The sequence below is a fragment of the Harpia harpyja genome, chromosome 2 (genome assembly GCF_026419915.1).
Source record: "Harpia harpyja isolate bHarHar1 chromosome 2, bHarHar1 primary haplotype, whole genome shotgun sequence".
Lineage (NCBI taxonomy): Eukaryota > Metazoa > Chordata > Aves > Accipitriformes > Accipitridae > Harpia > Harpia harpyja.
The window spans coordinates 24,861,400-24,887,250 of NC_068941.1; the positions used below are offsets into that span (position 1 = coordinate 24,861,400).

Consider the following 25,851-nt stretch of genomic DNA (forward strand, 5'->3'; position numbering starts at 1 on the left):
GGCTGCTAAGGGCTTCTATCTCATGCCAATATTCTGAGCACTACAGTTCTGCAACAGCCTGTGAGATACACCGACAGGAAACTTGGGTCTGAACATGTTAGTTCTGCCACAATGACCGTTTACCCGGTGTGTGGGGGAAGTCCAAATTCTGGTCTGTTCTAATAGCGAAAAATTAATAGCTCAGGAGCAAATTCTTTTTTCTTAAGGCAAATCCCTCTATACAAGGGGCCCTCCTATGCATCCTAACAGGTCTGCCTCCACAAGAGGCTCCAACATTGCCTACGGCATATTAACAGAACCCAAAGCTCTTTCATGTCCTCTGAGGGGTACTAGTCAGAGTGAAGGCAACAAACGGCAGGGAAGAAAACTTGGCAACCAAAGGGAAAAGGCTGCCCAAGACGAATGGCCATTACTCAGGCAAATGTAGAATTTTATTGTGCAAAGTTGATCTTCACTGAGGAATGTATTTTGCCTCAATACAAGAGAGCATCACTCAAAGTAAACACTTTGTAGATGCTAGGCAGTCTGCTTATCTTTTCTCAACACCATGTAGCTAATTCTTCTCATTCTGTACCTGTCAACTACATCAAAGCATTATTCTTACCTCTTAAAGTAGCCAATCCAAACAAGTGATGCTCCACCAAGCCAATATGGGCAACAACCATATCAAAGACATCTTTACATATCGTTTTGGTATCACAGGTCAGCTCCAGCTTCTGCCCACTTAGAAGCATCACATTTACTTTTCGCCTGGTGTCATCATTCCTCCCTTTCTTAGTCTGCATTTTGTGAAATAAAATATCCCAACATTCACACTTGTGATAAAAGCACATTTGTTCGTTTAACATACTGCCCTGCCACTGATTGCTGAATAGCCCCTTTCTTACCAAGATAGACTTTGGTAGATCCAAGGAGATGAATGGCTCAATCGTCATTTTCACAAACTCAGGGCCAAAGAAATTCTGCAAATCATGAATGTATGAATGAAAACTGTGTTCCTGGAACAATAGACTGAGGCACAGTTAACTCCTGCCCTGCGAATGCCAAAGCAGAACCAGAGGCCAAAACTAGAAAATTGTACTGAACTCATCCCATGAGCTGGTAAGTCTAAAAAACCTGATTTTACCAGCACGCGTGCCAGATACCACTGGCAAGCTACAGTGTTGGTGACATTATTACTCTGCATATTTTCCTTCCTTTACTGGGCAAAAAGCCATCACTGTAATATTATTTGTCTTCCTTTAAAATACAGAGTGTGGGTTTCATATTGGGACCATGTGGGCTTATCTCAGTAAGGAACTGTCTGACATTACTAAGGTTTTCTGCATTGGTGGCAATTCCACCTTGACAAATCTCTGCCTGTGACACACAAGCCTCATCTCCTGAAGACTGAAATGTTTCAGCCTAATTCTAGGGTTCAAGTAGAGATCCTGGCCAGTTTCTGTCTGCCTGTAGACAAATAAATGTTGTACTAATTCACCCTGTAAATTATAGGAGGTTACCTGTCTAAATTGTTAACGGAAGTCCTCTGCGCAATACCCACTTCAATACCACATTAAAAAAGCAGCCCAAGATTCACCTTTTGAGGTAAAACCTTCATTGGCTACTGCCTACTACCTACTGTGTACTATACGTAAAACATCTGCATGTAAACCTCTTCAGGGCCGGGGGAGAACCAGCCTGGTTAGTTAAAGCCTACACGAACTAACTGGTCAGAGTGCTATGGACTGGAGACAGATACAGAAACTATTACCCTGCATATTACCCTGCATTAGGACAGCAAATTCACCTGAGTCTTGTTTTCAGTTTTCCCATCTTTAAAAAAAAAAAAAAAAAAAAAAAAATCCAATTCACTGAGAGCAGCAGCAGAGGGCATCAAGCCATCATCTCTTCTAAACATCAGCACTCTATTTACCTGTACCACTGTCTCCCTCTTTCTCTGTAATATTATATTTCATCCGCATACCAAGACAGCAGGGAAAGGAAAGGGGAGTTTGCACAGTGATTCAGGGTGAACCCAAGGGCCAAATGAATCCTCTCTGCTGTTCTTTACCTTCCCAACTTGTTCATTTAATAACCTTTGATAATGGTAGGACACATCCACATTCTAAGAGAATGTAGATGTGACTAAGAGAAATAAATTGAAGTGGTTGAAAACACCACATAATACAGGAGAAAACTATATCTTACCTTTGTTAGGGTGCTATATTGTTTAATCAATGCAATCTTTAGTCAAGGCTTGCTGTCTGTTTTAGCATCTCTTGATACTGCTTTAGGCTATGTAGCCACTAATGCCATAAAACCTCAGAAGTTTACCCTGTGAGAGTAGGTCTTTCCTATCAGGGCAACACCAAACACCTAGTATTTAATCTGTTGATGACTGTTTATTACAGGACCCAGTTTATGAATCCCACATGTTAGTGTTTCAGTCAAGACACTGCTCTGTTTCAATGAAACTAAGAGTTCACCTGAGATCAGGGCATTACCCTCAGTTTTCTTTGTGTCATGGCTGTTTCCAGGGCTATTTCTCTCAGCGGATCTCTGGTGATGTCAAGCATTGAGGACCTAATTGCATCTCCTGGGTAGAGGTTAGGTCGGGACTGCCTGAGAGCCATTCTAGCTTGCAGTTGCATCATTTCTTCTTCCTGACGCTTTAGCATCACTTCTTGACTTACTAGACTGCCTTCAAATGCTGCTTCATGTTGCCTATGGCATAGTCAGAGAGGATGAAAGACATTAGTAGGTATGCCTAAGACGTTCTGCTGCTTTAAGCACTTACCTAAGTGGAAACCCAGAACACAAAAACTAGTTATCAAGTATTACATTAAACACAACATTTATTCAGCAGCCAGGAGATTAGCACTCTACAACAATCCATCCATATAGAAAATGAGCAAACATGCCAAGTTTCCACAGCTGCCTGTCATTGATTCATATGAAGATAAAGGCTCAGCTGCAGTCAAAAAAATACTTGACACTACAAACCCGGTGAATCAGTAAAAAAACAGTGAACACACAGGAAGAAGAAAAATATTAATGCTTTGAAAATATCTTAATTTCTCTGTTCAAGCAGGGATTGTGAAAAAGGCAGGCTCGAAAACATGTCGTTAAAGAAAAAAATAAAATAATAGTATACCTTTATATAAGTAAATATTGTTCCAATTACTTTCTCCATAGCAATTCTTCATGAACTCTTTGCACAGCACTGTTGTTTACTCCCTGATTTTTCCTAAGCAGTAGTATAGCTTGAAGTATTTGTATAAATATTTTATATGTATCAACATCCTATATACTAAATTACTCTAAATATCATACTCTAATGTTTTCATTATCTTATTTTACTGAAAAAAAATCCCTTTTCTTTTAAATTCCTAAGAATGGCTTAGTTGATACACAGCCACCACAAAAAAATAGAGTCTAAATTAATAATCTGAAGGGAAAAAAGAGAAAAATAAACAAAAAGCCCCATCAGTATTTCTGAAAAACACAGCAACCTATCCTCCAGTTCTTTTCTCAGCAGGTATGGATCCCAAATGTCCTACCAATTTTATTCTCCATGGAAGGAAAAAAAGCCACGTCCCATTTTGGGTGAACAAAAGCCATTTTTTATTTGAAAATCAGGGAACTAAGAAAGGAGAAATCCAAGAAAAACAAAACCAACTTCCACTCCCCTCCCTCTGTCCCATGCTTATAGAAAAACACCTTTAAACCCCAAACTAAATATAAACCAATCAAGGCTTCTTTAGAAATCCCGAAACAAGAAAAAACAATGTTGTCCCTCTGTTAATGTAACTATACAGAGGTAATTTTTAAACACAAATGGACAGGGGAAACTAACAAGACTTTCATCCACAAAAAAACCACTTTTAGCAATTCTAAGCTAAGTGTTAGATAGTATGCTAGGGTAATGAAAAACATGAAAAGAGCAAAGAAAGTGTTTTGAAGCCTGCATATCATTGCACCGAAGTTTAGGAATACAGATAAATGTAGAGTAAGTCCTGCACTAACACTGACGTACGGCACTTTGTAGTAAAAGGTAATCTACAGTCTTTTAAAGACATTGAATTTATATACCTACTTTTCAAAAGAACCTAAAGATACGTTTGGTGAATGACAAATCAGTTAATAAATTAAGAGAAACTGCACCTGTCCACACAGTACAGTTGTCTCTGCTAATTGGTGGACATGATTTCAAAATTTTTTTTTCATTCTTTTACAGCAAAGTTTCTAATGAATGCCAATAGTGTGAATAGTGCACCACATTCTCTGAATTTTTTTAATAATAAAGTTTCATTGGTTAACATATAAAACCAGCATTAAAATAAGAAGAGTTATGTTATCACGAGAGTCCAAACAATGAAAGGCCACTAATATGCCACAAACTGAGCAAAACAATGCTGAAGTTCCTCAGATGGAATTTCAGGGAAGATATAGAGTAGTTACAGAAAAAGGTATTAATGTAAGCCCATTATCTTTCCATTGTGCAGGGCTTTCATAGCATCGCTTCCCTTCTCCCTCCTCTGTTCCTTTCTGCAACAGACTTAATAACATGCACCTAAAAGGACAAAGTAATGAGAAAAGGCCTCAGACCTGCAAAGACTTGTGCACATGCTTAGCTTTTCACCAAGAGGAAGCTTATTAAGATCAACATATGTGGGAATATTCACAATGAACTAAGTTAAATACACCCACGAGTGCCCTTCAGATCAAGGTCTAAGGATGGGCTCTGAAATAAAACAAAACCAAACACTTTCTGAACATAAATGTCTACGAATTATCACAGATGATACGAAAAAGATAGACATGTTGCAACTGGCTGTATCCAAAAACACTTGTTAATGTGAAAACCCCTACTGCAGAAAAAAATTTTGCCTTTTTAATAACTGTCCTGGTTTTGGCTGGGATAGAGTTAATTTTCTTTCTAGTAGCTGGTACAGTGTTATGTTTGGGATTTAGTATGAGAATAATGTTGATAACACACTGATGTTTTCAGTTGTTGCTAAGTAGTGTTATACTAAGTCAAGGATTTTTCAGCTTCTCATGCCCAGCCAGCAAGAAGGCTGGAGGGGCACAAGAAGTTGGGAAGGGACACAGCCAGGACAGCTGACCCAAACTGGCCAAAGGGATATTCCATACCATGTGATGTCATGCCTAGTATATAAACTGGGGGGAGTTGGCCTGGGGGCGCGGATCACTGCTTGGGAACTAACTGGGCATCGGTTGGCAATTGGTGAGCAATTGCATTGTGCATCACTTGTTTTGTATATTCCAATTGTTTTATTATTATTATTATTGTCATTTTATTATTGTTATTATTATAATTATTATTTTCTTCCTTTCTGTCCTACTAAACTGTTCTTATCTCAACCCACGAGTTTTACTTTTTTTCCCCGATTCTCTCCCCTATCCCACCGGGTGGGGGGGAAGTGAGCGAGCAGCTGCAAGGTGCTTAATTGCTGGCTGGGGTTAAACCACAACAATAACATACAGCTCTGTGCAATAGAAGCAAACGTAAGTTACTGTGTAAAGTATTATGATTATGTTGGTTTATCATCTTCATTGACATGTATTAGTTTCTCTGAAAACTGGGGTGGGTGTGGGGTATCCGGGGAGGAAGCTCAAAAACCTAAGGGTTTAAACATTTTCTTAACTTAGTATATAAGTACTATCACTAACCAGAAATCAGCACACTTCAGCAGCCTGGGTAAGTAAAACTAACTCTGTCTTGGTCAGACTGTCAATTTTCTATGGAGGGTATCAGCATGATTCACTCTTTAGGCTCCAAGACAAGCAATGCATCTCTCATTCTACAGAAGAGGAGATACTGTTGACAGATACAGGTAGAGCTCTTCCATGAAGTTCAGAATATGCAAGTATTATTACTCCAACAACAACAACAACAACAAAAATCCAAATTACATTCCTAACAGATAACATCATAAAATTGTGTTTCCTATGGTATTTCATCAGACAAGTACTTGGCTGCTACTCTGTATTTTCATCAATGTCTGCAAAACAGAATCTCAGTTACTTATTAATCTGAAGATGGTGGATGAGCAGTCACCTGGAAGGCTGACTCCTATAAAAAAGGGAAGCAAATTAAATCCTCACCTAATGTACTTACCAAGAAATTAGCAGGTATTGGATCAGAGAAGGAAGTTGGAAGAAGGGAAGCAGGTAGGCATTCGCTAATGATTAGTGCAATGGAAAGGTCAGGAATAGATTGAGAAAGAGGGCCTTTTGGTAAGGTAGGAAGGATATGAAAATGCAATCTAGTGGAAGGAAAATGCAACAGAAGGAAGAGATCCATGTCAGCTGCTGCTCCTAAAGAGAAAAAGGAAGAAGTAGTAAAGGAAGAAAAAAAAAAGGGGGGGACAAAAATAAGGAATATAAGAAGCAAAGAGGAAACACAGACACAAGTATACATTGCCATGACAAAAGCATTCCAAGAAGTTTAAAGGATAACAGTCACAGATCACGAGAAGGGTTTGAGTGCACTACTGAAAAATCTATGGCTTCTGCTAGTTTAAGAGCAGGCCAGCCCACCCAAACAGCACAAGTTGGGCTGGCTGATAATGCTGATTAACTTCACTGGGTTTTTTAATATTGGCGGCAGACTCCCTCAAATCCAAATTCCCCTATTTGATTTACAACTCAGTTTTACAAGGATAATTCTGTGGATAATTAAGCAGACTGCCTCTAAGGACATGCCACAGGAGCAGTAAATTAAATATGTATTGAAGTACAGATGGTATCTCTGAATGCAGAGAAAAACACTGAAACGTGCTCCCAAGCGCTGAAGGAATTCAAGTAATGGATTAAGTTGCATATACATCCCCAAACCCTGAAATCAAATGACCAGCCAAAAAATGTAAACTCCGAGAATCTGCTCCTTGGAACTACTTTTTATCAAGAGTTTTGCTTGGAGAGCTTATGTTTCTGAAGTTATAAAAGTCATGGTCTTCTGCACCACAGCACATTTTAAAGCAGCAACATGCAATGTTCTGGATAAAAATTGTAAGTTACTTTCTTAGAAATCTCCCTGCTTAACTAGCTACCATCTTTGATGGTATTCCTTTTTACACTTGTTAGCACTGGAAAGTTTTAACAGCTGTTGGGAGAGAGAGAGCACAAGCAGTTTTCTATCCAGCTCACATAATTAACAGAGATATTATCTAAGTACTATTTTAGGACCAAATTCTGTTTGTGGCTGCTTTCCTGTTTCTCAAAAAGTCTACCAGAAAAGCTAGTAAAGCTAGATTTCAGGAATTCAGCCTTGTTTTTCCATCTTGGATATACTTACTAGTCTGGTACTTAGTTTCAAAAAAAAAAAAAAAAAAAGGAAAGCTTTTTCATTTTATGAAAATGGGGGAACAATTATGAAAGTCAGGAAAGAACTATGTGTGGTACCCTACCATGACATTTTGGTACATTTGGACAAGTGCAGAGCAGTATCTTTTAGCAAAGGCACAGAGAGGAGGCCAAGCAGAAACAGGAGATTAAAAAAAATACTAAGCCTTGAAGTAAGACAGCATAGTTACATACATGTAAAATTAATTCTATTGCTAAACACAACACGTAAGTCTATGCTACACTTACAAAACAATATTTTCCAGATTTCACACATTTAAAATTATGTCCATTAAAGGTACCAGTCTTAACAGAGCAATATGAAGTAAAATAATGTAAAATGAACCATGAGAAAGTATGTACTGTTTTACCACAGCATTTTCACTTGCATAATAGGCCTGATTCATTTACAAAAATGTGACTCATTTACATACCACATACTACTTTCCATTTTTGAAACATTTTGTAAATAGAAGTTCTCTATCAGCATCCACAAATTACTGCTGTTTTATTTTGAAGCAGTGCTAGTGTTGAATTGGCAACTTTCCTGGGTTCAAGTCAAAGAATGAAGGTTGACTTAGCAGTATTCGCCAAAAGAAAAAAAACAATGGCAAATAAGTTAAGAAAGCTCTACACTCATTCTGTACACATAGTAGTAATAGTCTACTTTGCCATTTTAGTGTGGTGCTAAGACAACATAAAATGCAAAGCAGAAATTTACAGCTCTTTAACGGGGTTACATGGAACTTAAACCTGTAACCCGAGTCCTTGAAAATTTGCCCTAAAAGCTCACATACTAGCCAAAACCCTCTTACTTCAAGACAGGCTGGATTTCTAAGACTGCTTGGACACTGCGGTTTAACACGTATGCTGTTACATGAACAGATACCATATTCCTGCCAACAAAGCAGTGTTGACCCAGCTAAGCAATGTCTAAATACTTCTCCCCTGCAAGAAATGCCAATATATAAATTTCTAAATGACTTCACATTTTGCAGGCAAAGTGCAAGTAGTAAGAAAACCAATGCAGAAGCTCAGCAGATCATCGAAAGCTGTAAGATTTCCAAGTAACTGTTCTCTTGTTCATCTGCACTCAGATACAGCTCATCTGAGACCCTGCCTTACTCAGATCTATTTAAGGCACACAATATAGTGCAAGAAGCAGATGTTCATTTATTTTCATCTCCATGTTCAAAGCATAGATCTAAGCCCTACTCACTGCACATCACTGTATATGTTAAATGAACACGGAGGACACATTTGACAGACAGCCTTGCCATACCACCTGAAACAGTTCCAATCTTCAGACACCTCTAAGTTTTTTTTAATAGGATAGAGCAGGAGTCCCATCCAAGTTATGCCAAAAACATATAAATATCCTAAAATATTGAGCACAGCAGCAATCTTTCTCCTGATCTACTCCAAACAAAGCAAAAAGCTGCTGAGAGAAAGCTTTGTTTTGTAATGTGGAGAGGGAAGAGGGGGAAAGCACACATGTCTTTTTTCTTCCTTTACTACAAAAATTATTTGAAACATTTTGATATAATATTCCAAGGTGATTCAGCATCTGGCAGAGACTAGAAGAAGAAAATTTTCCATCCAAAAGGTAAATGTCAATAAAAATTCTCATTTAGAATGGAACCACTCTCAAAACCTAACAGGTATGGCAAGATACACTTCTGCTGTACAAAGATGCTGTATTAAGGTGATGTACAAAGCAGAACCTACTTTTTAAAGGAATATTGATGAAGAGCACTTGAAAAAAATAAACCCCAAACAGATGTAATATTCAAATATACAGCACAGCAAAAGAAATTTCAAAAAGCATAAATTGTTACTGAATTGGCCTGCCTAATCAGTGCTGAGGTTTTAAAAAAAAAAATTAATCTAAACACAACAACATAAACTAAGAGTTTGTCAGAATAACCAACCAAATGTATGGCTTTTGGCTTATTTCAAAGAAATATGCATGCTATCGTTTCCTTATTAAAAGAAAAAAAGCAAATTAATCTGTACTAATATCAATACTTCCCAAAACTTTATTTTAGAAAAGTATAATCAAAATAAATATTATTAAATATTTCCAAGCAGAACATAGGCCCTGACCTTCTGACAGATATAGCAACTTCACAGAGTACAACCCAGTCTCCTTTAAACATGAGAACTGAATTTGGACTCCTAACCAGAATACTTACCCCTATACCACAGTGCATCACGAGCCTTTTACTTCAGACTGCAGTATGTAATTCTGAAATGCTATTTTCTTTCAAGTACAACATGCCACTTTTTAACCTCATACAGAAGCTGGGATGGGACTGAAAAATTCGTTTGCAGATTTAGAATACTTTCGTTGATAAAGACAAAGCACTCCAAGACATATTGTTTTCACAGGGTTTACCTTGCTCTCTGAGAATTAGCTTGACTTGATGTGGAGATATCATCAGCACCTGGCAAAGCACCACTGGCATCATCTCTCTTGAAACCTTCATTTCTTCTCACTAGCAAACCAAAGGACTAATTAATACCTGACTGGGCAACAAAGCACACAGAGTAATCCCATCTAAAAATCAAGGACTTATCAGTCATATGAGATTACTTAGAAGGAATCAGGTTCATGTGTTCTGCACAACCACATTACAGTATTAGACAAACTAGCATTATGAAGTCGATTTTTCAGTTTTCAAAGTGATCTTCTAGTTTCCCCCAACAAAGATAGCTGCACTACACAAGTCCTTTGAAGAATACTAAGGAAGGCATTAAAGAAACCACAATAACCCCCACACACACACAATTGCGTAGACACCTTTCTAAGGTGACACATTTCTTTGTCAGCCACGAGTTGAGACACATACATAGCAGAGACATCACACAAAACCACCCCAGAAAAGAAATAGAGCAGCTAAGTAAGTAATTACGCATCCAGTTCACAAGAAGGGAGTTAAGAAACCAGTATATATATTGCTGAGCTCCTGTGTTTAATTTTTGTCCTTGGAATGTGACTCCTCCTTATAATTTATCAAAAAAATTTTTTTTTTCTTTTAGCAATACACTAACCTGCTATTCTGTTTGTAATAGTTATCTCCTTTGCTGGTATGTCTTCCTGTAGCAGCACCTGAGATGCTGCACTTAGAGCTTGATTTTGCAAACTACTTCACTTTCATCTCTTACTGTAACCTCAGTAACCAGAGCTAGCAGGAAAGCTCTTGCAGAACACATTACAGCCACATTGATTTAGAAATAGTTCTTTTTGACAGTCATTTCACTGAGTCAAGCAATACTACTACTAGTAGCCAGAAAACAGTTCTCTCTTGCCTGTACAAACTTAAGAGTTGTTGACTTTGGCCTGGAACACACAAACAGCCTGTTCTAAATGGCAAGAAAACGAAGGGAAATGTGTTACAGGAGCCTTGCTACTTGTTACTGCTCCTTAGGCTTCTGGCTCAGTAAGTAGGAGGATAGACAAAGACAAGGAAGGTTGAGAGAGTAGTGAGTACAGGGAGGCTGGGTTGGAATTCTGTGTGTACAGAATACATATAGTGCAGCTATAATCTAGCCTCCTAACTATTGTTTTCTTTCCTCATTTTCATCAAATAGTTTGTCTCCATCACTTATAATGATTCTGTGAAGCTGACTGTTTTGTCAACTGTGCTTTCATCTTGACTTCTTTTCACTATTCTAGCGCTTCTTTTGAAAAATGCTCCAAGCATTTCCTTCCATGCTATGCTTCCACTGTGTAAACAAAACCCTTCCTGCCATATATAAGCGAACAACCCTTCATGCCATCTCCTGCTTTTCCAAGCCACAGATTTCATAGAGCTTACTTAAATTTACCATACAAAAAGCCTGTGCTATGTAGCACTTTTGCAATACACTGAAATCTATAAATTATCAAGCATTTAACCCTCGCAGTAAACCCCACTGATATAAAAATAATTAAATCATGCACATCCCCTATAAAGCTTTCACAATTTACTGTTACCGTACACTAACAACTCGATCATTTTTGTGCCTCTGAAGACAGCATGTCATGTAAAACAAGCACTCCAGTAAAAAGTTGACCATTTCCAGCTTTTCCTACCAAATTCCCTTCCAGAGTGCTAAATACCAAATTCATTTCTCAACAGACTGCGTATTATGCTGAACTGTATACAATGTTGTAGTTACATGAGATCATCTTACAACTTTGTATTAGTGGTATTTATCAAGCCTTCTACTAAAGATGTAACTTCATAGTTTTGGGGTCTATTTTTCATCTTGAACTTTTTTCTATAGTTTTGGTTGTGTTTTTTTTTTTGTTTGTTTTTTTAAACACAGGTCTTACCTTGCCTGAAGTCTGGTTCCGAAGAAATAACAGATGGACTTTCACTCGAAGTACTATAAACGTCACTGTGATAAGATTTGTACCTTCTCAAAGGCTCTGAAAGTTTAAATCAGGGTATCAGAAGAGTAAGAAAGTAACAGTTCTAGTAAAAAAAAATCAAACACAAATTAAACAGTTGAAATTTTTTTGAAATCTCTTCAAAATGTTTTTAAATGTCCATCTGTGGCTCTGAAGTCTGAAAGCAAACACTCAGTGGATGCTGTGCAGTCCCATTCTGTCCCCACAGCCTGAGGGTTCTGTAGTCTGCCTGGGCTCTCTTGGCTATCCTAACAAAGCCGCCTCCTCTGAACTTCTCTCTCATCAGCACTTCCAAGTTAAAACCAGTATTTAAAAAACCCAACAAAACCCAAGGCAAAAACGAACCCCTCCTGCAAACAAAACTGATGAAAACATTTGGTGTGCACCTCTTGTGTGTAGAAAGCATCCACCAGGACTCAGTCCCTGGTTCCTTCATGATAAAAAAAGAAAAAACAACCGCAGAGACAAAGCAGGAACTCTGAAATTATAATTCATTCAGCTCATCTTTGACATCCACAAAATATGATTAACAATCAATTAATAAGCTCCTATAGGATATTTAATTAACCAGAACAGCTAAACGCATGTGATGAGAAATCAAGAGCTGTCTCAGTTCCTACCCTCAGTGGATTCTTTAAATAACACACTGGAGTGAAGGACTCCACAGAAGGGGTACATTCTTGACATTTGCAACAATCTCCCCAAACTTTCCTATGCACAAGCCAAGGAACAAACACATAGGGTGCACAGAAGCAGAAAACAAAACAAGAAAGTCCCCACGTTTCGGGATTACCAATGCTTCACTAAATGAGAGCAAACTTCAGGTGTCTTTATTTACAGAAGGCTGTCTCTGGTCCAACTACAGTTAATGTTTTTGGAAACAAAAGTGATGATATAGAGAAACACATGTAACTGCTGTGTAAGACAAGTGCAAATCACTACAGCAAGGAATATAAAATGTAAGAATACAAAATGGGGAATACATGAGCAGATGCATCTAGGCACTGCAAAAAGGAATTCAGAGGTTCCAACCTCCCACATCCAGAAAACAAAACGCCTGGTGAAAAATCCTGTGAGAACAATAAACCTGTCGCATAACCTGTGTTAGGTCAGAAGACAAGTTAGACATGCAGTGAACCACACTACTCATTCAGACTTCCTACAGAAGCAGGGAAAACTCCAAATTAGGAAAAAGGCATGAAAAGTTGTAAAATAATGCAGTAGACCAAGACTGAAGACTAGTTCATGTTAATTTTGGACTGTTTCCAAAACCTTCCTTCTTAATACCCAGTATTTCCCCCATTTCTACCAGCTCACTTGGGTTGTGCTGTTCCCCACTGTCCCAGCAAATACAAGATTCTTTAAGAAAACCGGGAAAAGTAAGCAAAGTCACCACTCAACCCACGAAACCAACTGCTACCGCCAGCCCATCCCAGTTGCATGGCTTAGTAGCATAAACCCCAATTAATCCTAAGGACATTTCACATTACTCTCAGAAATGAGTAATACTGCTTGCACATTTGCGAACCAACCTACAGCAAGATGAAGAGAATTCACTGGGGGGGGGAAGGGGGGGAGGCGTTGCTTCAGTCTTTCACAATGGCTACTTTCAGCGTTCTGGATTTTACAACAAAGAAATCTACCACCAATCTAGCAATTACTTGCCTAACAAGGGAAATAAAAACCAAATTCAGTGGGTAGCTTTTGGAGATGTATTTTTAAAATGCTCCCAGCTGTTTAAGCAAGGCATCAATCTAAACAAGATACTGGAACTACAGTCCAGAAATGTTTAACTGAAAACAGATCTCTTCTTTCCCAGTAGTTTTATTAGCTGTATGTTTTTCAAGTCTGCTAAACTGACTTTGAAGCAAGAGGATGGAAAGGGAACAATGAAATAGAACATGAGATTTTAAACAGATTTTTTTTTTCCACCTAGTCAGCAGCCTGGGCTTCCTGAATTGCACACAAATTGTGGCTCCATCCTGGTTCTTCAAGATGTGACATTTTGCAAAAAATAAACGTAAAGTGGTAAAACAGAATTGCCGTTAAAACATGAAACAAGTGTTTGTATGTGGTGGTGCGATACCTGACTCTGCAGGGTATTTGACTTCTCTTGACTCATCCTGCTGTAGGCCAAGGCATAAGTTCATTAGCCAAGAAACATAAAATGAGATCCCAACCACTGCTTATCTCAATGTTTTCACAGATCTCCACATGAGGCCTAGCTAAGTTTAAACCTATTCTCCCAGCATTCACAAGTAGAGACAGAGATGGGACCACCCTCCTTTCTTGTCACATCTTTCTCCCTAAGCAAGACTATACAACTTATCCCAATAACACAAGCAAAGGTATTCTTCTCATCTTCTGGAGGCATTTTACAACCTTTTCACATGGGGCTGCATCAATGACTATCAGCCTGTTCAGCCTAGGGACAAAAGTTTAAAGGCAATTAAGAAGCTACTCCCTGAAATTCGGGGTAAATCCTCTAGATTTTTCTTCGCTTTGCTCAGTTTAGGGAAAATATATACAGATGTGGAACTGTTTGCTGCTGGGGCATCTTCTCTTTGGCAACCACCTTCCAGTTCTCTGCTGGTATATACACATAACTATGTACACCCCCTACACATCCCCCTGACACCGCACATCCTCTTAACCAAACTTAATCTTTTCCAGCACATGGAAAGGATATGTACTACAGACCTGCAAGCATTCAATTAAATTGTAAATATTGAGACTACTGTATCTATAATGCTTGCAAATAATTTATGCTGTCTCCTCTCCTCCAGCAAATTTTCCTCAATTCTAACATATCATATTAGGATTTAACTTCAGAGAAGGCACTTGGATCATGTCCAAACCAAACTTCTAATTAAGAACTGGCTTCCAAAGGTCACAAAGTCCCAATTCTGGGATCAAGTTAAAGTTAAGCTTTTCATACAATAGTTTCAAAAATGAGGACAAACTTCTAGCCTGTCTGGCTGGGAAGGAACTGAAAGTTGACATCAATAAAAGCTAAAGACAACAATAAAACAACTTATCTCCCATATTTACAATTTTCCCTGGGATTTTTGATTGGCCATGGTCTGTTGTTTTGTTTTTGGGTTTGGGGTTTTTTTTGTTCAGTTGGTTGTTTTGGTTTTTTAATTTTTGGTGACTGAAGCGAGACTTCAGAATTGATAACTTCTAGAAACATCAAGCACTTTGCAGCAAAAATTATTCTACCAGTTACCCTTCTTAACATTTCAGTGTTTAGATTACAGTCTCTTACCAGAACACTTCAAGTCATTTCATACCTTAGTAGAAAAACAAACCTGAGTTTAAGCATGTTTTAAGAGTCCATAACTAAAATGAATATATAAAACTTGTACTAATAATGTAAGTTAACACACTGTAGCACCATGATGCAGAGATGAATGAAGCATTACAACTTGAAGAATTTGTGTTTGTGCTGCTTAGTGCTGCAGTGGTGCTTTTCCAAACTCCCTATTAAAGCCAGCAGAGAACAACCTCACAGGCATCTAATGCAGCATAAAATAACAAAACACACTATTTACGCAAGGCGAGACATGCAAGTCCAGTCAAGTAATTTACAGAAAGCCTCATCTCAGCCAACTTCGACAGAAATCAGAGAACCACATTTAGCTCGGAATTTCATTATCCTGAACACATGACTCACATTAGATACACAGGTTTTCAAATACACATTATTACAGAATTATTACTGGCTGTACAGAGAAGGAAAAGGACAGAGAAGATGGCAGAGTTAAACAGGCAGTTTCATGACAGGGAGGGAGCTCCTGTCTGCCCTTTAATGTTTATTGGTGGGTGTCTCTATTACGTAAGAGTGTTACTATAATACCATTTAAAACACATTAACTGTCCTTTAGGAGAGGCTGGGACTTGCTTCTTTCGCAAGAGTTTAACCAATAGGTTAGAGTCATATTTACTCTTCCTCTTCCTCTTTTCATCTAAGAAAACTTGAATTATCTTAGGCAAGGCAGCATAGGTTTAACAGGAAGAATGTAGAGATCCAGAATAAATCCCTGGTAAGGATTCATATCCAACAAGTGCACAAGGGAAACAAATCCATTCAGCCTCCCAGGGGAGTAGGCTCATTTTAACTTTTAGGATTTCCACCACCCATATTCTAAATGAAAAAGCTGTATTGTGCATGCAGCCCAAGTCACCAGCCATCCAGGCAACTCCCTAGAGTCTAACAGACATCTGTTGCATAGGGTCTAGCAGGATCTGAGTGACAGGAAGAAACAGAGCCTTGTAAAATCGCAGCACACACACATCTCTAGGGCTACTAGGCTGGAAAGCAAAACAGCAAGATTAAAAATAATGACTCCAGGGTCTGGTAAGAACTCAGTATCTTGTACTTAGAAAGACACCCTTCTTTTCTGGATCTGGATCATGCCATCTAGGATAAAGTCTGTAAATGGACACAGACACAGAATAAAAGTGTGGCCCATAAAGTCGTTTGTTTTAATTTAAATGGTTTATCCAACTGAGAATGTAATGTGTTAACTAAAAATTGATAATCCCAGACTGTGGAGCTGCTGAAAGCTTGATAAAACAGATGAAGCAGATGCCACTTTGCTGTGCAATTACGGAATTTTGAGAGCTGTTTTACTACCTTATGTTAAACTGTAATTCAGAACAAAATAATAGTGGCTGATGCCAGAATACTTGTACTTTACAGAAATCCCACAAACATTTCTTTCTTTCTCCTTAAAAAGCCAATTTCTGTAGTCTTAGTAAAATTAACAACCAAAAGTTTTCTATCTAAAATAGTATCAGTCCATTACCCTACCCTTCAGCTTCATTAATATGATTTCTGAACATTGTTCTAACTGAACCTTATCCTCACCGGACATACCAACCACATGAGAATCCATTTCACCACTGAATTTAAATCATACTGCAGCACAATGATCATAAGACATGTGTAAACTGAGCCTTAATTTGCTTTCACATGCAAACAGATATACCACTGTGGGTGACTTGCATTTCCTCTACTTAGCCTACACGTGAACTGAGTAAATACAATTCAAGAGAAAAAGAAAGCATGCACACTTCATTGAATTTAAAGAGGTAAGTTTGTAAAGCAGCTATTCCTCTTTTGCCCTAAATTCAATCTCCCATTTAGCTCACTTCTACAGAAGCTCCCAAATTCAAATATCTGGGGCTTAATTTGCTGGGATAAATTTCCTACCAACAGCTGCCTGATTACCTGCAGAAGTTTTCCCTTATTCAAAAATGCAGCTTCAAACTAAGAGACCTATTAAAATCTGGACATTTAGAGTATCCCTAACTGTAACTCCCCACCTAAACACGTGCAGTCGTAATATGGAAGTTTTATAAATGGGGTCCAGATGAGTCTTCAGGCTAGCTAACGAAAATGTTGTTTTGTGAGATAAAGACAAAGAAGACTTAGGAGGCAGAGACCCATCTCTAGAAACACATAGAACATTACCACCTCTTCTTGCTGACTGTATGAAGCAGAGAGCACTAAGTGGATGAAAAAAAAAAAAAGAAAAAGAGGACTTAATCATCTGGGTTTTCAGCTGGAAAAATCAAAGGTAAAAAGAGAGAGGGAATAAACACAACTTGAGGCTCTGGGATTCACAGGGTTCCCAACTGCAAAAACATTTAACAAAGGCTTGAGAATATTCCCAAACCACCCCCATTCCCCCACCCCTGGATTCAGCATTCCAAATCTTCAGCAAGATCAGCTTTTTTCGTATCCTCCCCTCTTTTTCCTCCCTGTCTGCTATTTAACCCACAGCCAGCTACATTACGACTCTAAGTGGTTTTGTGCTCCTGTGTTCCATCAGGACACAGGCAATCTTTATGCCTTGCTTGCTCGTGCATCTCATTTACAACATCCTCATAAAAAAACTGCATAAAAAAAAAAGAAGGATGCATATTCACTCAAGTAACACATAAACCAATTCACTTTGAATTACGCATACACTCAAAACAAGGGGCGGGGCGGGGGGGGGAGGGAAGCTGCCTAAGCAAATAAAAGGGAGAGATTCATACAAGGCTACCATCTCACAGCCTTGTGCCTTACTATTGTGCCATTTGAAGGTAGGCCTGAGATACAAAAACTGAAGTGTGTTTACACTTCATAACTCTCAGACGATACAATCAGTTTTGTGGGTGAGAAGGCAAAGAAAGCTGGGAGCAAGGGAGAACAGATGACGCTTTCACACTCTTGAGCTGCAATGCAGGCTTGCAAACTGTAAAAGATAGAATATTATTTTCTCTCTGAAATGGGACGCTATCAGTTGGTGCAACAATTTCCAAGTTTCAAAAGAACAACAAAATGAAAATCTGCTTTCCTGGTACAGATAAACTGCTTGGTTTAACACCTAACAACTTCACAACTCTAAACAATTCTGCCTAAGCTCACAAAACCTACATAACAAAACCACAAATGAACAATAACAGCAGAGATGCAGAACTTACTCTCCCATCTCTTGGCAAGATTAACACATATTTTTGGACTCTGTTCTTAGTGTTCAGAATTGGCTACACCTGAAGTCAAATAGCAGTCTCTTCCCCTTCCCCCCATCTGGCTAAGCACCTAACCATAAACAATCATCTTTAGTACACAAGAGATAAACAACCTCAACCTGAAACTGTACAGCAGAATAACATATAAAACAGCAAGTTCATGAGCAAGGCCCTTGCAATGACTGTCTTTGGAAGGCTTGTGAGGCTAAATCTGAGATGTTCCGACTGTAGATTATAGTGCAGTTTAGACGGTCTGCAGCTCACTACAAACTACACTATTACAGCACAGCTATAATTAAAGCTCTGTCATTCTTTCCACTATAAACTCTACTTTTCATGAGTTTATAATTTGGATCATAAAAATCTGTTCTGAGTGAAAAAGCCTGGCATACCAGCACCTGTGCATGAGAACATATTCTTTTTCCAAGACAGTCAGCTCCTTAAGGTTTTATGAATAACAATAAATTTTGCCAGCTTAACCCAAAATAAGTTAAAGAAGAAATAAGCCACATGTCACTTAAGTTCCTTTGTAGTTTGAGGACGGAAGTTTTATCTGGCCAAGTTTAACCCACAGAGAGTCCAATGCCACTTCACAATTCAAAAACTGAAAAACAATGTACAGCTGAAAGCAGAGGCTTACTATAATTTACACAGACTTAACTATAACTTAGACCTGGACTCAACCAAATTGAAATATCCCTAAACCTACCAAAGAGAAGGCAGATTGTGTCCTCTCTACTAAACCAAACCACCAACCCTGTTCCCGTGACTCCTTGCCCAATCCTCCTTCCCAAGCTGAACAGAACCCTTATTCCTGACTACTCAAGCTTTCAAAATACCTTATTCTCTTTCTCCATTTTTCCTTTCAATGCTGCTCCTTTGAGGTCATGCTGTGTCCCACGTAGGGAAAGAGTAGTAGTTGCTGTCATTTTCTGTGGATTTCTTTCCACTCCATTTCTAGTTGTTGCCCACCTATCTGCTATGTGAGTACCAGCTGTAGGCAGTTAAGATAGCCTTGCACCAAGTGCTGCCCAAGAAACTGCCACCACTACCTTTATCAAGACAGGTGACATTTTACCACAGCTTTCCACACAGTTGCTCATATCTCTCAGCTAGGCTGGGTTTATGTCAGAAGAGCAATTCCACACAGACTTGACAATGCCTGACATTTGGAAATATCTGTCTACCCACTAAGCGCTTGAAAATTACATACAATAGTAATGCACAAAAAACTTAGACTGTATTTTTCATTTCTTTGACAGATGAAAGTAGCAATACACTCTTTTTATGAAAGATCTCAAGGGACTCGTCTGTTGTAAACAAGATGTGAGATAAGGAATAGTAAAACATATGGAACAAAAAAGGAAAAGGGGAAGAAGTCTTAATAGACTAGCAGACCTTATGTATTAAAAGCTTTTGTTAATCTGCTCATTAAGGTGGAATAGAATACTTTCAGTCAGGCTCCTCGAGCCCTGTAAAGGACAACAGCAGCTAACACCTATGTGAAAAAATATTCACCATCCATCTTACTAAAATACTCCTTTAAACTGGCTCTCGTTAAAAAATCATATTCACAACTAGGTTCTGGCCCAAAACTTTTAAGTAGTTAACTGATTTAAAAAAAAAACAAAAACCAAAAAACAGAGAGAGAGACTAAAATAAAAACAGCAGAGAACACATTCCTAATTTCAATTCAGGAGTGAAACACACCTCCTTTCTCTGTTGAAAGTAGAAAACTCAGAAGACAAGAACATTACAACCCAGCTATCTGTTGAGAAAGTATCTTCGTTTTTTTTCTAGCTAGTAATGACTGTGAATTCATAAGGATGGGCAGTGAGTCATTAGCTATTGCCTCAATCTTCCCTATACAGATTTGTCACTCAGCTCCTGTGACTATTAGGCCCCAGTTCCCAGTTTACTTTGACTGCACTTTTACCCATTCCGTTTATGAATCGAGTAGTTTCAAACATCTGAACTATCTTAGTTTGCAAGGCACAGGCACGTTATATGTTTTCTGCTGTCTCCCAATCTGTTTGAATGAGAATGATAAACTCTTGCTCATCAATGGGTTTGGCCAAGCTTTTTGCTGTTGTGCAACACAAACCTGCACTCCTGAACAACAAGGCTATTGAGCTTTCCCAATGCAGGGAGTGGCCTCCTTTTAAACTCTCTCAGCTGCCTATCTCCAAAGATCAGAGTTGACTCATATACTTAAGATGGTCCCTTTGATTTCAGACTCTTACACCAAAAACCAACCAATCTTCTCTGTACCTCATCAGACATCTTGGTAGATTATGATAGATGGTGAACTTCGACTGAGATAAACAATGGTATCCCCACAGTACTACTTCCATATTTTTTCATTCCTTCACATTATAATGTAACCCTCATCGGAAGATGCTAATTTGATAGCACAAAAAACCTCCAGCTGTCTTGTCTGTACAACTTGTACAGAAATCACAGTACCTTTTTAAACCTGCCTATGCCATTTCAATAATACTCCTTTCTGGAGCACAAGGCTTAGATGCATAGGAGAGAAAGAATTGGCCTCCCATGCTAACTGCAATATAAGCATCTCCTGAGATGGCCACAAGGGGCATGAACAGGCATTTTTAGAAATTCAACCTTGATAAAAGGCTTTATCATCTCTCCTTAATAAGGAGGTGTTTACACCTCAGCGCAGGAAAAGGAAGCAAAAGTGTTTTTTTTTCACACAGTTATTTCTGTCACACAACAGACAGGCAGCCATGAGTTTTCAACTGTATGCATTTTGAATGCACCTGAATAAATGACTGAGCTAGCTCTGTACATACAGCTCTTCTACTGTATACTTTAGGTGACTAATTTATGCCTTCTGGCCCATCACAAGCAGGATCCGACTCTGCTCTTGGTTTCTACCCAACTGTCCCAAGTTTACAACTCCTGAAAATCACGTCACATTTTCAAAGCAAACAAAATATGCAGTTTTCCTTATAGGGGTCTGCATACAGACCATTTTATAAGTCTCCACAGAACAAATACAAAGACTTTCCCCCCCCCCCCCATGCATTCTTTTAATTAACTGATGGAACTTGTTGTCAAGTATTCCCACTGAGGTAAAGAACTTAAAATGAGTCCAAAAAAAATTTCACATTTAAGGGTTTAACTGCATCATCCAGAGTTACACAGTGCAAAAACTGAGAGATCTGGAGGTGAAATCCTCCCTTTCCTCTGGGGTATAAATCTGTCTCTAATAGCTGGAGACCAGGATTCTCCTTCAAGGAAAATTACTTGACAATTGGCTGTTACCAAGTTTTTTTACTTTTTTTAATTTTAATTGATTAACTTGATACTGGCTGACTTACAGAGATCAACTATTTTCACTGGGTATGCAATCTGGACAAGTACATTTATCTTCATTGGCAACAGACGTTCTAATGCTTTCACTTTACCTAAAAAAAGAAGATGAAGCAAATATCTTGACAGTTTCAAGAACTACTACATGGGAACTCAAATTTTTCATAAAGAGAAATCTTTGTTTAATGACTGGAATACTCAGAAAATCAAAAAGCTTCACTAACCTTCTACATTCATAGCTTCCCTCAGAAGCTGCAACTTCTTCTGTCTCTCTCTTATCCTGTCAAAGGCACTTGATATTGCTGCAGAAGTTGATGTCTCAGGCACATGGCGCGTTTGGTCCAGTTTTTGTGGTCCAAAGACATCCAGCGCTATGCTCCCATCAGAGTATCTTGCTTCCTTGTTTCTGGTAGTAGTAGAAGTCCGTACCATAAATGCTTCACACTGATGGTTGTGCCCGTGAGAGCCTCCAACATGGTCCCTCTCAGCTGCCTTGTCAGTTGTGCAAAGCAAATCTGTGGAGGAAGCCCATACTTTCCGCTTGGGAGTGACATCTGTATGAAGGTGACCTTTTTTTTCAAACTCACTGGTTTTACATCTATGAGGACAAAAAACATCTTCCTGTCCTGAGTTGTAACCTGCAGAAATGCCCTGGAAAAACTCTTCCTCACCTTGTGTTCCTCTAATGGACAGAAATCCCATCGACTTGCTAAGTCCTTTGTTAAGCATGGTCTGTTGAGAGAAGTGAGCTTTGTGGCCATCAGGTGCATCAACCACCAATGTTTTTCCTAGAATAAAGGAGACATTTCATATATGTAATTTTGTACTTAATACAATAGAGTGCAACACAAGTTACTTACGGTTAAAGTGTATACTGAGCACACATTTTGGCCTTAATGTTGCCATGCAAAACATTGAGACAGCTACTTAAAGTGCTGCCTCAGTCAACAAAGATAGAACTCCAACTACTTCATATCTGACAGGCATTTTATTTCCTTTATTTCTTAAGTGCTCAAGAAAAAATTATGGCCTACCATAATTCAGCATTAACATTTAAAAAAAATACTATCACATACATGCTGAAAGTTTTTTCATTAGTTTTATTTTTAAAATAGTCTGGACTATCACCAAAAGTACTGTTTAATGATCAATCTGAAACCAGCCATTCCTCTCACCTCTTAACACCCAAAGATACCACCTACAATTTTTAATGACAAGTCCCGGTTTGTTCTACAGATTTACAGATGCCCTGCAGTAGTGTCAGTAGTAAAAGAAAAATGACTGTGCAGTTAGGAATTTTAAAAATCCTGGATCTTCCTTTAATGACTATTTTTGGTGATAACAGTCTCTCCAGATAAAGAATACTCTAAAACAAAAACAACAAAGCTTCAAAGATCAAAGTGATTCTATGAGCCTGTACACTTCATGTCTCATTAATAAATGGATCAGTCAATACTAACGAACACTCTCTTCTCCCCCTCCCTTACTGTGAAATTACTTCCAGAATAAAAGAAACTGTCAGTGGTGGACTAATATCAATGAAATATGTGCTCTCTGAAGAATATCGTATCATGGTCACCGAGAAGTTTTGATGATCATGTATGTCTTGGGCATAAAATTTTCTCAAAGTATTAGCCCAATTTTACAAAACTAATTAGAAACATTGGTAAGTACAATCACATTTCTTAATGTTAACAGATGACCTACAACTTTGCCTTTCATGTTTTTAAGCCTTCCTGAGATCAGAGTAACCATTATAAGAGTAACAACCCAGAGACAAACTAGTATCAAAGACTACCCAACTGCTACTCACTTTGTTAGCAAACTAAAATTTTTGAATGCTTCTGTATTATTAAAGTTGCAAAAATCCAGTCTATTGCAGGCAGTCATCTACTCATAACTCCAACTGACCAAGTACATTGCAAAAATTATGAAGTCTAACCTTTCCAGTCTACATCATACACACTGCATTAATATGGCAATCTCAACCTCATCATGATACTCCTGATGAGAAAACCCAAATAAAAATATTCTGTGCTGGGTTGCGTAAGTGATGCCTGCTCACCCAGGTGAAGTCAGTATGGCATGTGATGCTTTTCTTAGAGCTAGCTCCATCTCTGCTGTGATATTACCATATACATCTCTTAAGAAGCAGCAGCCTTGAAGACATCCTCCCAATAGAAAGCAGTTGTGAGCTCAAAGTAAATTACTGTGCTGTATCTACTACTCTCAAAGATGGCTCTATAGTGCTGCCTGCTGCTCTTCCAAAGTCGATTGGAATTAACTGCCCCACTTGCACAGTAGACTCCTGCTGATCTTTATCTAGAGTGTATTATCCTTTCGAATTGAGTTTCACGGAATGCTTTAAGGACGCTCATAATTGCACTCAGAAATGCTTTAAAAGCTTATGGCTTTACACCTTTCAACCCTGATATTCTGCTTGAAAAGGGGCTGTTAGTTTTCAGTTTCTATTTCTGTGATATTAAACTAACAACAGGTGTTTAAAAAGAAAAGCAAGACTAAAGCCAAATGCAACCAAGAAGCCCCTTGCTTCTTACCAACAAACAAATATATGATGGTAAAAAATGTTAGGGTTTGGATTGTCTAAAAAGTGTCTTGTAAGAAATTACACAGTTCCCACATGTTCCAGCCAAGAGAATAAAACAAAAACCTTTGCCAGTGACAATGAACTAATCTTCTGAAAGGATCTGACGCATCACTTCATATTTTACAAATATGGCTTTAATCCTAAACTCAAGTAAACATAATTATCTTTGTGGTCAGGTAAATCTTATGTTATTATCTTATTCTCAGACTATACATCCCTCATAAGGCTAGTGAATTACATATAATATTCACACACACAAAAAAGCCTTTTAAAAATAGCTGTTCACTGTGAAGTTCACACTATCTATCTAAAGCAGCAGGATGATACCCATTCTGCAAACACATACTTCACATTCACATACATGCACATCAAGGACAGACATTCCTAAACAGGATTTTAGCTCAGTCATTTGTGAGAGAGAGAAAAACCAAAATACTGCAGTATTTAAGATGGTCACCAAAAAAGGCAAATCAAAAGGAGCTCTGAGAATCTTCCCGAATAATGAGAGTTCCAAGATAATTTTAGGCAGAAAACCCCAAAACAACCTCCTCTATATACTGTTTTCACATATTTTTTTAAATGTAAGAAAAAAAAAAACCAAACCAAAACCCTCACCTCTTCAACACTGAAAGTATTTACATGCACAAGACCTTACTGAGCAAAACAATGGCAAACGAAGCAGAAAAAACAAGAGAGACAGCTGGAACTCCAATATGCTACTGAGGCTGTAAATTCAGGATTACTTGGTACATCATTGGTCACAACTCAGAAGAACATTCCTGGTTCAAAAGATCATTTAGGTCTCTGCACGTTGAAGCGTTATCTTGTTTCAGGTTCACATCCAGTGAAAAGAGCCACAACGTACTTTAAGTACCAGTGGGTATCCTCACCATAGCACACGCAGAGATATAAACATATCTGTTGTATGCTGATGAGAACTGCAGTGAAAGACCCCAGCTGCCAGTGAAAAAGAGCGCTAGAGGAGCATCGTCCTCACCAAAGCTGTAGTTTCCATCAACTTGTAGCGTTCAGACTAGATGTAACAGAAGCTGCTTCCAGTTCATGCAGAGGCTCAGAAGACACAAGCTCCTTGCCTCAGCATGCTAGAGATGTTTTCTATTCCCCAAGTCATCCACCCACCTGGGGCTTCCTCATGAGGAAAAGTGAATGCCATTAACACTATCTCATCAGCAGTGACTGGGAAAGTTCTCATCGCTACACCTTTGCCACTCATTCAGCTAACTGCGTGATGAGACAGCAGATGAGCTGTCCCATCAGGAAGCAGTGCAGGACACATTCCACTTCCACTCCGCTGAGTGGAGATGTCTACAGGTCTAACTCATATCCACATTGACTTATGCAGCCAACATGAGTTTAACATAGTACCAAAAGGAATCTACAGCTGGCCTTAGTATTCACTCTTGAGACTGTAAAATTCTCTTGGACATCTTTCATCTTTCTGTTATTACTCTCCCTATTCCCGCTTCTGCTTTTCACCAGTCTTGGCACTTCTTCCCACCTTTGCAAAACCCACCCCTCTCTACATAATGTCATTTCAACAAGCTCTCCCCAAACCACCTCACAGCATCAACATGAGCTGTTTAAGAATCATTCTCAGAGAAAGGTAAAGAAG

At 38.6% G+C, this 25,851-nt stretch overlaps 1 protein-coding gene across 5 annotated transcripts in view; it reads right to left on the reverse strand.

The window, feature by feature from the left end:
• Nucleotides 1-25,851, reverse strand: part of PTPN13 (protein tyrosine phosphatase non-receptor type 13) — a 128,732-nt gene that overhangs the window by 43,791 nt on the left and 59,090 nt on the right. For 4 of the 5 annotated variants that reach the window (XM_052773046.1, XM_052773065.1, XM_052773056.1 and 1 more), the window contains 6 exons: nucleotides 21,835-22,398; nucleotides 11,672-11,767; nucleotides 9,749-9,848; nucleotides 2,487-2,706; nucleotides 888-962; nucleotides 605-779 (listed from right to left, as the gene is read on the reverse strand). In XM_052773046.1, coding sequence (XP_052629006.1) covers nucleotides 605-779; nucleotides 888-962; nucleotides 2,487-2,706; nucleotides 9,749-9,848; nucleotides 11,672-11,767; nucleotides 21,835-22,398 — 1,230 coding nt within the window. Of the gene's footprint in view, nucleotides 1-604; nucleotides 780-887; nucleotides 963-2,486; nucleotides 2,707-6,124; nucleotides 6,303-9,748; nucleotides 9,849-11,671; nucleotides 11,768-21,834; nucleotides 22,399-25,851 lie in introns of those variants that run through there. The other variant, XM_052773075.1, reaches the window with a different exon arrangement.